This window comes from Alosa pseudoharengus, unplaced genomic scaffold (assembly GCF_046254945.1).
Source record: "Alosa pseudoharengus isolate Yale_2024_CS ecotype anadromous, Long Island Sound unplaced genomic scaffold, YU_APseudo_1.1 YU_APseudo_1.1_scf_5, whole genome shotgun sequence".
Classification (NCBI taxonomy): domain Eukaryota; kingdom Metazoa; phylum Chordata; class Actinopteri; order Clupeiformes; family Clupeidae; genus Alosa; species Alosa pseudoharengus.
The window spans coordinates 31,915,573-31,927,379 of NW_027468837.1; the positions used below are offsets into that span (position 1 = coordinate 31,915,573).

At 41.0% G+C, this 11,807-nt stretch overlaps 1 protein-coding gene across 2 annotated transcripts; it reads left to right on the forward strand.

Annotated features, from left to right (window-relative positions):
• The first annotated feature begins 431 nt into the window (after positions 1-431).
• Positions 432-9,562, forward strand: tmem45b (transmembrane protein 45B). Of its 2 annotated transcripts, XM_076268452.1 has the most exons (7): positions 445-522; positions 2,067-2,173; positions 2,783-2,990; positions 3,558-3,761; positions 3,940-4,124; positions 4,879-5,021; positions 9,131-9,562. In XM_076268452.1, the coding sequence occupies exons 3-7, from the start codon at positions 2,801-2,803 to the stop codon at positions 9,240-9,242; spliced, it is 834 nt and encodes a 277-aa protein (XP_076124567.1). In that variant the 5' UTR covers positions 445-522; positions 2,067-2,173; positions 2,783-2,800; the 3' UTR covers positions 9,243-9,562. The 2 variants fall into 2 exon arrangements, with proteins under 2 accessions (XP_076124566.1, XP_076124567.1); XM_076268451.1 differs by lacking the exon at positions 2,067-2,173 and having other exon boundaries at positions 432-522.
• The last annotated feature ends 2,245 nt before the right edge of the window (positions 9,563-11,807 follow it).

An 11,807-nucleotide genomic window follows, 5' to 3' on the forward strand; every position in this document is an offset into this window, starting at 1 on the left:
GTGTGTGTGTGTGTGTGTGTGTGAGAGAGAGAGAGAGAGAGAGAGAGAGAGAGAGAGAGAGAGAGAGAGAGAGAGAGAGAGAATTGTAGGGCACTGAATTGAAAAGTAAATACAATGTCAGACATTCTTATATTAACACAAAGGTCAACTTCAACCTTTACATACAGGTCTATAGCAATAATGGTCAGCTATAATTTCAGTTCAAGGGCTATGTGAAATGAATGATGAATTTACTGCATGCCATCCAACGGGCTGTGCCCTCAGAAACCAACTGACTAATAATAATATAACAATATTATCCTGACTAGAATTGCAAACCCTCAAAGTAATTAGTTGCGTTCGACTGATCACAACTAAGTGGCCAGTGAAGTCACCATCAGGGTTACAAATTGCCCTCATAAGCGACGGCACTCACACAAGCGCGCATACACCCAAAGGCGGGGTGGTGACAGGTGCGTCCCATCAGACTGGTCTGCAAGCGCCACACACGGCCGAGGATCTAGGAGAAAAGCCACAGCTCAGGTAAGGTCCTTACACCAGCTTCACGATTGTCAAACTGTTGAAATAATTTATCATAATCATAATCTAATCATGTTACTCTGATCATCTTGTAAGTGCGCCCTTTTATGATTGGCTAAAATGATCAATTAGGCTATGATTCCCTTAGCCTATTTGATAACAGTATTTCACGAGAAGGTCTGATAGGCTATGTCTAACATATTAATATTAATGTCAAGCATGGGCGAAACACATCTACTGTTTTGTTTAGTCTCTTGGATAATCACAGTCTAATTAACAATTTATAATGGAGAAAAGATCAAGGCGTCTCAAAGTTCAACGACTTACTGTACATTATTAAACTTGCATACAGGGCGTAATAAACTCGAAAAACCTAACAACCGATGCACATTTTTTTCAGTTTCAGCAACAATGAAGACCATAGGCAATTTATTTATGACAAACCTAAAAGCGTTCTGTCACCAACTTGACCGACTGGTCCAACGTGTTCTTCCGCAACGAATGCAGACTCCATAGCCTAACCTAGCCTACTCCACACGGTGGTGTGTTTGAGGACCCATGCCAGTAACGCAGCATACCAAAATGATCATCATACGAACACTGAACATATAGTTAGTGCTTCACATGCATGACTAGGTAACTGATGAGAGTATGCGTTTGACATTTTCCGTATAGTAGGCTACATGTCTCTACCTCAAAATATGTGATTAATTTGGATGTTGTTATGACTAGACTTAGGAGCACACAAAACACAGCCAATATTGTTAAATTGACGTTTGATTTTAAAATTAGGCCTACACGCCACTTCAACACCTTATATTAACAATATTTTACTGTGGGCAGAAAACTGGATCACTAGGACATTAAATGATACTTTATAAACTTCCATTATCCATTATAAACTTTTTATTTATTATTTTTGATTTCTCCTCCTTCTACCCATGTCCTTGATTGCCTAGCCTTTCTGCATGTGACAATAAACTTCCTTGTATCCTTGTATCCTTAATACAATTGTGATGTCGATTAAAACAGAGAAATATCATATAGTAATGAAAATTGCGGGTATTTGGTTCAAATATTCAGAAATAGGCGAACTGTTTGAACTTTAGCATCAAAATGTCCATATTCAATGTGAACATCATAATTACTGATATAGTTATAAAACTTAACCACTAAAGTTTGCCTCCAAACAGTTTGTCCACTCCAACACATTTTCTATAAATATTCTATAAAAGGTAGGCCTAAATTATATGTTTAACCAGTATAGTTAAATAAGGTTAACCCAGAGAACAATAACAAATATATTGAATGCAAATATTTGACCTTATGGCAAAAAAATACATTTCTTTCAGATGTCCACTCCAACACACATTTCATATTAGGCTACATACAGTATCTAAAATTGTCAGTGACCATGCATTTGCCATAATGAAATGTTGAAATGAAATATTTTTTATCCTTCAACAGATGAAGACTAAACAACTACAAAAAACATAAATAATGATATTTCAAGAAGGTTTATGTCTTTCCTCTTCTCACCAGAGCAGACAAAGATTAACATTTCTTTCAGAATTGTGATAGAGGCTAGGTTTCGAGTGACTTCTTCTGATAGGGCCATTGCCATGCAATCTATGGCCTGTAAACTATAAACCAGGTAATATGCACCATGCACTCAAATGCTGACAAGGCCAACAGGCTTATTAAGTGTTGTATTTTAGCCTGTACCCTACCTCTCCAGGCATAACCTAAACGTATGTGTCATCAGATGATGATGGTGTCACTTTATTAATATGATCAGAAAAAAGTCCTATTTGAGTGATTCTGTGGCTAGTAGCCTTTATTTTGCCACAGCATCACAATCTAGTTGCTCAGGATGCTTTAATGGCTATTAGCCACAGGCAGGTTCTGACCTGCCACGCAGGCCTAATGAGCCATTCTGCATAACATGGCTCTCCAAGGCCTTGGTGACGAGTTAGAGGTTTAGTTGGTGTAGTAAAGTGTTCATTTCCTTTCAATATTATGTTATAGGCAACTCACTTTGTTAGCATGTTCCATCACTTCCCTGCATTTAAGTCCATCAATTTGTGATGCAAGACCAGTGAAAATGATAAAATAACACTGATGCAAACTGTCACTTCAAAAACATGTTGACATGTTTGTTTGCATGTTTATTGAGAGGTTTCTCCTCCTGAATTTCCCCTTGGGGATCAATAAAGTATCTATCTATCTATCTATCTATCTATCTATCTATCTTCTCTTTCAGTCCGTAGACTGGAAAAGGATGGCCAACTTTAAGGGGCATGCACTGCCAGGGAGCTTCTTTCTGCTGTTTGGGCTGTGGTGGTCCGTGAAGGCGCCTTGGATACGGTGCTGCCGGCAACGCTTCATCACAGGAAGGAAGAAACCACCTTCTGTCTCCCGGAAAATCGATTTGATTGAGGGGTCGTTGAAAGTTTTTTTTGCCTTTGTTGGTAAGATGTCCCTAAAATCGAAGGTTTAAATAGTATTTGGAGTTAGATAAAGATTTTAAAATGTGTTGGGTACCTGCTGCAATACCAGCCTTTCCATTCACACACAGTAGTCTAATGTGTGCCAACCTCTGACATCTGGCATAGGCCATATAGGCAATGGTGGTCACTAAAAAATAATACAGTGATCGATTTCATTGCTGAAGAGATGATCAGAAAGAAAGCAAAATAAGGCCATTTTCTGCTTCACATTTCTCAAAATGTACGCTGATATGTCAGTGCAGTTTCTTGTTACTTGTCTATGCACATTCAAGACGTTTAAAGACTCAGATTGAGTGATTTGTTTTTTGTGACTCCAAGCTGGATGATTAAAATGAATAAGATTAGTCTCTGATATGTACTGTGTAAATGTTATAAATATTACATCTTTCATTTTTGTTATCTATGACCTCTCTCCTGATTTTCCTTTTATTTCTATTCAAACAATCATACATCATTTCGTTAGTTGCAAGGTTTCTCCACAGAAGATTGTATGATATACTATGCGTTTGGGTACGTTTTGCGTTTCAGGCATTATGGCAGAACAGTTTGTCCCAGATGGGCCGCACGCCCACTTGTACAATGGCGGCTGGGTCAAACTGATGAACTGGCAGCACAGCACCATGTATCTCTTCTACGGCTTCTCTGGCGCAGCCGACATCCTCTGTGCCACCTCACGCTTCGCCCCTCAGGGCCTCGACCGCATGGCGCTCGCTCTCGCTCTGTTTGTGGAAGGTTTGTTTACGTCTTAAAATGAATTCAAAATGATGCCGAAGCCTTCTTTTTCTTCCTATTCTCTGTCAACAGGCAGTTTTATTTCTGACAATGAAAAGACACACCTAACCATTAAATTTGTACTGACCTTAAAAGTCTATAACTTCTCTTTGCCATACATACTCCTTGTTTTCTTCAGGATTTCTGTTTTACTACCACCTGCACAATCGTCCTATGTTGGACACGCATGTGCACTCTCTCCTGCTGGTGGCAGTGTTTGGTGGCGCCGCCAGTACGGCTTTGGAAGTCTTCCTCAGGGAGAATGCTGTACTGGAGATCCTTAGATGCAGCCTGGCCATCCTTCAAGGCTCCTGGTTCTACCAGGTATGTATGTGTGTGTGTGTGTGTGTGTGTGTGTGTGTGTGTGTGTGTGTGTGTGCGCGCGTGCTGTGCCACGTCTGCTATTAGTGTTATTGAGTGATATTGTAAAGACCTGAGCTGCGTTCACATTTGGCAAACAGATGCAAACGTTTGTGGCGAGCATGTTTTCTCTGAACAGTTCAATTTGAACAATGTGGCGTGAACATTCCATTGTAACAGTGACACTTTGTCCAGCGCGCATCCAGCTCCACTGTGTGTTCGTGGAGAACTACCCCCCCTGTTTGCAGACGTTCGCCAAAAACTCAAGGCAAACAGAAACCTGTTTGCAAACGTTCGCAAACGTTCACCTATGTTTGTGAATTTGAACATCCCTCTGCTGTATGGCACTGGTCCATAAGTTTGTGTATGTATTCTACTGCATTCATTTGTGTCCCTGCACCATTGTCTTTCATGTGGACATAAATAAATGGTTATAAAGTGTGCACATGTCCAATGGGCATTTATTTCAACCAGCTGTTTTCAAAACGCTTCTAAGGGATGTAGCGAAGGGAACACTAGTGTGCTTAAGATCAGCGTGGTCTTAGAATATTTGATAGAATATTAGAATATAATTTGATTAACACCTATTTAATTATTTCAACTGTGACAAGATGTTGTTTAAGCTGTGGTTGAGGTCTCACTTTTCAGTATGGGTTTCTGTTCCTCCTCCATTAGTCATTTTGCATTACTCAATGTTTCACGGTTGATCTCTCTTTAGATTGGCTTTGTGCTGTACCCACTTAGTGGACCGGAGTGGGACCAGACCGACCACAACAACATGATGTTCATAACCATGTGCTTCTGCTGGCACTATGCTGTAGCGCTGCTCATCACTGGTGTTAACTATGCAGTTGTCTGGAGGTGAGTAATCCTGCCAGGTTGGCTTAGAAGCCTCTCAGTAACACAGTTGGAAGGTGCAGTGGTACATATGGCTGCCTGCTTTATGGAAACAGTATTCTTGAACTTGAGCAACTGGGTTTTGTACATCCTGAAAGGGTAAGCTCTGCCTGATTTGATTAGTTTTACATTGGACAAAAGACACAATCATGTTGCATTTATTAACCAAGTTTACTTAGTTGTTAAAAAAAATGGCACATGAGTATTCTTCATAGTTCTACGTTGCAGATAAAAGATCGACTTGCTTTGCATATTTCAGCATTACACAAGGATCTCTTTATAGATGTGATAGTGGATCTTACGCTTGTATGGTAATCGTGTCATTTTATTTTTAACACTCTCTTTCTAGGAAGTTAACAGTTATATTTAGTTACTATGGTGCTTTCTTTTTGACAGTGACAGTTTTGACTGTTAATGGAGCAATGTTATCCACAATATTTACCATTTTCAGATTAAAATTATTTGTGAATCATCTACAGAGTCTGACAGAGGACTTAAGGTCTATGCTCAAAGTGAGCACTTGTGTTATGTTATGTTATGTGATCATTTTCTTACAGCCATAGATCTGTTTTGAATGTGTGGCATGTGTGACACACAAAATAAGATACAGAAATGAGTAAACAAAGCAAAGTCCTTGTGGACTGGACATTGAGACCCTTCGTCCAAGGTCAAGGGTATGACCAAAAGGCTGAGTTGGGAAGGAGATGGCAACAAAAGGTGGAGACAGGAACAGTGACGAGGGAAGGGGATGTGTTGTGCTCTTGAATTTCCCCTTGGGGATCAATAAAGTATCTATCTATCTATCTATCTATCTATCTATCTATCTATCTATCTATCTATCTATCTATCTATCTATCTATCTATCCATCTTTGGCTGAGTGATGCCTGTGGACTCTCAGGGATGGAGGGATGGAGAAATGGCCTTCCTTCCTGCACCATTATTCTTTTAAAAAAAACTATAGGTGAAGAGTTGCAGGTGAGAGGGGGAGGGTGGGCTGGCGTGGTGGTGCATCCGGTGGTTTGAGTATGTCTTCACATCTGTCATCATGATGAAGAAACCCAGCTCGAATCGTGTTCTCAGACGGGGATATTGAGTCTGTGGTTTGTTGCTGTTTTCCATAAATAGGGCCTTATCATCTTTGCTGTCTCTGTCAGCTCAAGGCTCAACCCTGGACACACAGTGAGTGTTCTTGCTGTGCCCTATTGGGGCTGTGTGTTCTATTTGCTTCTGCTGCTCCAGTTCCATTCTGCCTGTGATGGCGCATAGATGTTTTCTTCTGTTCCCAGCAGGGGCATTATTCGGGGGTGGGCAGCGTGGACGTGTCACCCTCAACTTTCAAAACGGTGGTGTTTGTCCCCCTTAAACATTGACATCTTACATAATCATTGGTTTCTGGTGGTAGCTTGCTAATCACAGAAGAAAGACTTAAGGTTATGGATATAATGAACATTCTGAAAACGAAAGGTCGCACAGTGCAGGCTACTTGGAAGGTACAGCATAGAAAAATTCTCAAACTGCAATATCATGCTTTTTAGCTCAGAGTAATCAGCCTGGTCCCAAAACACCACCAGACCACCAGGAATTTGTGAATTCTCGCAACTCTCCTGATTATCACTCCGCTATTGATCAAAGCAATGAGGAGCAGGATAGCAATGGAGGACTCCAGTTGCTCTATCAGCAGATGAGAAGGGCCACAGCGTGCCAGTGACGTGACTGGCTAGGCTCATAGGTTGGTGAAGGAGAATGCTTAATCATAGCCAGCTAGTGATTCTATGCTTTTGTGAGAAAGCACGCCATTTATGAAAGCAACCTCTCACTCAAGCACACCAGTGTATGTGATCATGCCAGTTGCAGAACCACTGTCTCCACGCACTGACTGTCGGCATTAAGTTGGAAATCTGGTCGGATAGGCCTAAGGCCTAAGCACTATGATATCCACACAAAATTCTGTTTATAAAAACATAGCAAGTGTTTTGGGTAGCCCATGGCTGTGTCCATTTCCCTAGTGAGTTAAATGTTTTCATGCAGACGTCTGGAGAATAGGTGAGGTAACAGATCATGCAGACGTCTGGAGAATAGGTGAGGTAACAGATCATGCAGACGTCTGGAGAATAGGTGAGGTAACAGATCATGCAGACGTCTGGAGAATAGGTGAGGTAACAGATCATGTATGCGTGTTTTAGTGTAGGCCCTATTCTCTGACGGAAAGTCAGATCAGTCAATACTTGTTTTTAAGGGGGGGTGCAGTGTCTGTCCCTGCCCCATCCCCCATATTGAAGACACAGTTACACTCCTGGTTTCCAGTCTTCATTTGACTCGGTTTGCTGTGCGACATTCCAGTTGTTGTTGCTGCAGGCATTCGTCTGCTTCACCGCAAAAAGTTTTGTTTTGGTTTAGAGGGCTCTTGTTTTCCTCTTGTTCACTGCTTATGGCTGGCGAGCGTTTAGCAGATGGTGCCAAAGGTGAATGGAGAAAAGATAGTAGTTCCTTCCTTTGGTTCCTATTCAGCTGAGTTCAGTGCTATATGTCTTGAAATTCTATGCTTTGTGATAGGAGAACTCCAGGCTGTCAGATACCTCCTCTTTGAGACTACTTATTTTGGTCTTATGAGGGTCTTTAAAGTCTTTTTGTGAGTGGCAAAGTTCTCTACCATTTGCACCAACATGCACAAAGTGTTTGATATTGTTTTGACACTATTTATGAAAGTCTGTTTTTTTGTGTCAAAGACGGCTGCATTTCGAAGGCAGCATACAGTATAGTCTAATGTAACAATGTAATTTCAACAGTCATCAAGAATGAAGGTTGTGGGTTGAACAGGTGTGTTGAATGAGCTGCTCTTTGCTGGTGTCCAACTCTCTACTGTGGTTTGATCGCTCTCTACTTTCAGCCACTTTCACAAAAGCATTCAAATCTGTTGCAGAGCACTGGGGACTGAGGGTTTCCCTATAGCTCGGAGCAATGGCATAGTTTGCTAAACTGGCTATGTTGCTGTTATTATGATATGTAGGTTTCACATATCTGGCTAGATTTGAGTTTACTGGTGTCAAGGTAATTCCTGGGCTTTTTGTGTTTGTATTTCTGGGCATGGCACTTTGTGGCGGTCGTCAGTATTCGCACGTGTCTGTTAGGTAGATGCATCTATTTGCTCCATCCAAAGTGATACCAACCACTCATCTTCAGGTATTACAACTAGGCTTAGTAACACAGATTTTGACCAAGGGTGACCAAACGTTTGCATGCCATGTGTGTGTATATGTGTAAAGATAGAAAATGCTTGTATATGCTATATTGGATGTGTTGTATAAAAACTGCTACGAGTATAAAAACTGCTGCTATAGTCAGACAGAGTCGTTTGGTGATACTTGAAATTCACAGAGAGCTTTATTATGGTACGGAGACCATCAGGTAGTCACACCCTCAAGATCTGAAGACAAAGAAAATTCAGACCCTTTTATACCATCTCAACAGGATCTTCCAGAATCTTAAGCCTCACAAGCATGACTCAGACAATGATTACCTCACCTAGGCTATATTAAAACCACTTGAAACCAGAGTTCGGTGTTAACTTGTTATAGGAGAAACATAAAGCCTTATGCATGGTGACCATCACCGTCTGGCATTCTAAGGCCTCACTCCATCCCTTAAGGCCTACGTTCAGGCGCCTCTACAGTGGCGACTGCATTACCCTGGTAACACTGACAGCCATTCCCTGCCTGGCGTCTAGAGGCCTCAGATAAATGTGACCTCTACACACCATTCAACAGCATTGGGCACATGTGACCTCTACATTCCATCCTACAGCATTGGGCACATGTGAACTCTGACCTCTACATACCATCAGCATTGGGCACATACCTTTCTCACCTGACAAGGCACAATGAGTACAGAAATGAGCACTCATAGAAAAGGCAGATCACATAAGAAATTAAAATGGTATAAATGACCAAAATTATTTTTTTCCCAGAGATGTGAATTTTACTCATCCCTATATCGGGGGTGTCAATAATGGAGGGCACTGTACCTAGCCTTGACCTAGCCTGACACTTCAGCTTTATTCTCTCTGTCATAACAGGGTTGTGGGGAGCTGTGTCAACAAGCCAACGTCTAATATGGAGATGGGACTCAGAAAAAACACTGTGGATAGCTCACAGAAGTCTTTACTTCAGGAATCGGATGAGGAGTGAAGAATGAAAATGCAATTTGCAAGTTGATGTTTCTGACTAAATCATAAAGATTAGAATTCAATTGTAGAATTGAGTAGAATGGTGTGGCCTTTGGGATTTGACCACATTACTTTAACTTTTACCTTAACATAAAGTTTTGTCATTCTGCCATTGTTTTAGTGGTCCTCTATAAGCAATTACAAACCTAGCACTGTGTCCATTCTGACTTTGCACATCATTCATGCACTGTGTCCACTCTGTTCTGAGTATATTGGTCTTTATTCATAAAGACAAATCATGTACATAATTGTGATGTCATTAAAGCCCAGTTTTTAAACTGATGTGTCTGCAGCCTCTTTTCAGCTAGGGACTGTTAGGGTCACCTGTGCTAAAAGTATCATCTGTCATCGTCCCGACATTTTATGATATCTCTTCTTCACCCCTCCCTCATGATGTGCTATAGTTTCTGTATTCACCCTTACCTTACTCCACCATTTTCTCCTTCTTCTCGTCAGGCTAATATCAGGCATCAGGTCAAATAGACCTTATTTTAGACAGAAACATTGATGAAGTTATGAAGGTGTTCATTTATTCCGAAACCATCCATGCCTTTTTTTGTCTACAAAATGCCAAATGGCACTAAATGAGTTAAAATTGTGTCCACACAATATTGAAGAGAACACATTCTTTAGTGCACAGAAAATGGTTTCTGTGGTTTCATGTCATGTACTGCACTGACTGTTGCTTTTCATTTTGCACAAAAGTTCTGAATGCCCGTTAGGCTGGCATTTATACTTTTGTGGGAGGAACCAAATGGGCCATAGTGTGGTCAAGATCTTCGGTCTATAATGAGTCAGCCATAAGAAATAAGAAATTTGGCCTATACAAAGGTTACTTTTATAAGCTTAGTGTCTATCAAAGTTCAGGAAGCCTTATTTGCTCAGAACACATTATTCAACCAAGTCAACTCTTACCAAAGACCTGTCATACACACATTCAGCTTTTTTCTGGGTTTAAACAATAATTTCTGTTCATGTTTGTAAACCTGAATTTGTCACTCAACAAAGTTATACTGTAATGTTCACTGCTATTCAGATACAGGCACAGCAAGTTTAATACAATTAACGTTATCTTTTTATTACGGTTGTTTTCGGCCACAACCATGCCAGCACTTAACTTTCCCGAGACACACACACTCTCAGTTTACACAGGCATAGAACAAGGGGCGTGGCAACCCATCCCAACATTGGCCAGATAACACAGCCTATCAATAAACAGTATGCAAACCATTAACTCAGACACACTACAATACCATTGATACCCATACAGCTCAGTTGGAACCAGAATGTAGGTTCTTTCACAACTAAAGGCCTATTCTACCATAGGAGGAAGGAAGTGTGAAATGCATTATCAGTGAGTGCAACTGTGCAAGCTGGTGCAAGTGGTCATATTGGTTGAATGTGAAGTTCAAGAGTGCCATTGACAGATTCAGGACAGGGCTGGTGGCTGCCTCAACGCATCATTGACATGCAAACATTTGTCTGAGTGGAATGGATATACAAATGAGGGTGAGCAACACTCTCCCCTTTCACCTCAGTAAAGGTTTGTGGAATCCATGCTTTGCTGTTCTAAGCCATTTTTGCTATGAGAACTATGTGAAACAGCCAGGGTTTTTGTCTATCCTTGGTGCCGATAAATGTATGTCAAAATAGAAGACACTAACTATCAAACATTAGGGAACACTCAAGAAATGTCTTACAAGCTGTAAGGTAGGTAGATCCAGAGGGAAAAGAAGACATCCCTGATACACATACATACAAGAAAAACCCTGAAACACTGTAGAGATGGAAACACAATTGTGAAATGATAGCCTACCCAGATTTCAGGCGGGGACCTGACACTGTGATGCAGCATAAGTTGGAGTGATGCAATGAGATGTTATGGTTAAGTGTGTGCCATGGAGGTAGTGCCAAAAAGCATGTTACGACTGCTGGTGCCCCCTTCAGGCCAGGCATGGTCATTTCATTTATATTTTATTAATTTAGCAGACACTTTTCATCCAAAGTGATTTGGGGTTAAGTGCCTTGCTCAAGTAACCTGACGAGCCAAACCCACTGTAAAATGTAATTTGCTGCCGCTAGGGTGCGTCTAGATTTCTAGGCTATTGCTCAAGGGCATAATAGGGCAGAATAGTGAAACTGTAAAACCATAATATAATAATATAATTATCTTTTAACACGTAGTCAGGGACAGTATAGGATGAAATGAGAACAAATAACAGAGAAACATTCTTCTATCCCACCACAATTCTGACTGTTAACATAGGACATATAAAGAAACATTTATAAGAACATAACCTACTTATGAATATAAGTGGTGCGGCACTAAGCATACAGTAAGTCCACACAGATTCCCTCAGTAGAGGCAGAAGAGATTTGAGTGGGGGTCAAGTGTGGCATCCTATCAATGCTGTGGCATTTGCTGTTGCACTACCAGATCCAACTGACCCCTAGAGTCTGTAAAGGTTCTGCCCATGTTTGTAGAGCAATGTCTAATGTATTTGTCCAAGCTACAAGTTCTGCCACC

What these genes read in the sequence shown, in the direction of transcription:
- tmem45b (XM_076268451.1), top strand. Translation starts at nt 2,801, where the DNA reads ATGGCCAACTTTAAGGGGCATGCACTGCCAGGGAGCTTCTTTCTGCTG. An exon ending in AGTTTTTTTTGCCTTTGTTG is followed by an intron (nt 2,991 to 3,557) that starts GTAAGATGTCCC and finishes TTTGCGTTTCAG; the next exon opens with GCATTATGGCAGAACAGTTT. An exon ending in AAGGCTCCTGGTTCTACCAG is followed by an intron (nt 4,125 to 4,878) that starts GTATGTATGTGT and finishes ATCTCTCTTTAG; the next exon opens with ATTGGCTTTGTGCTGTACCC.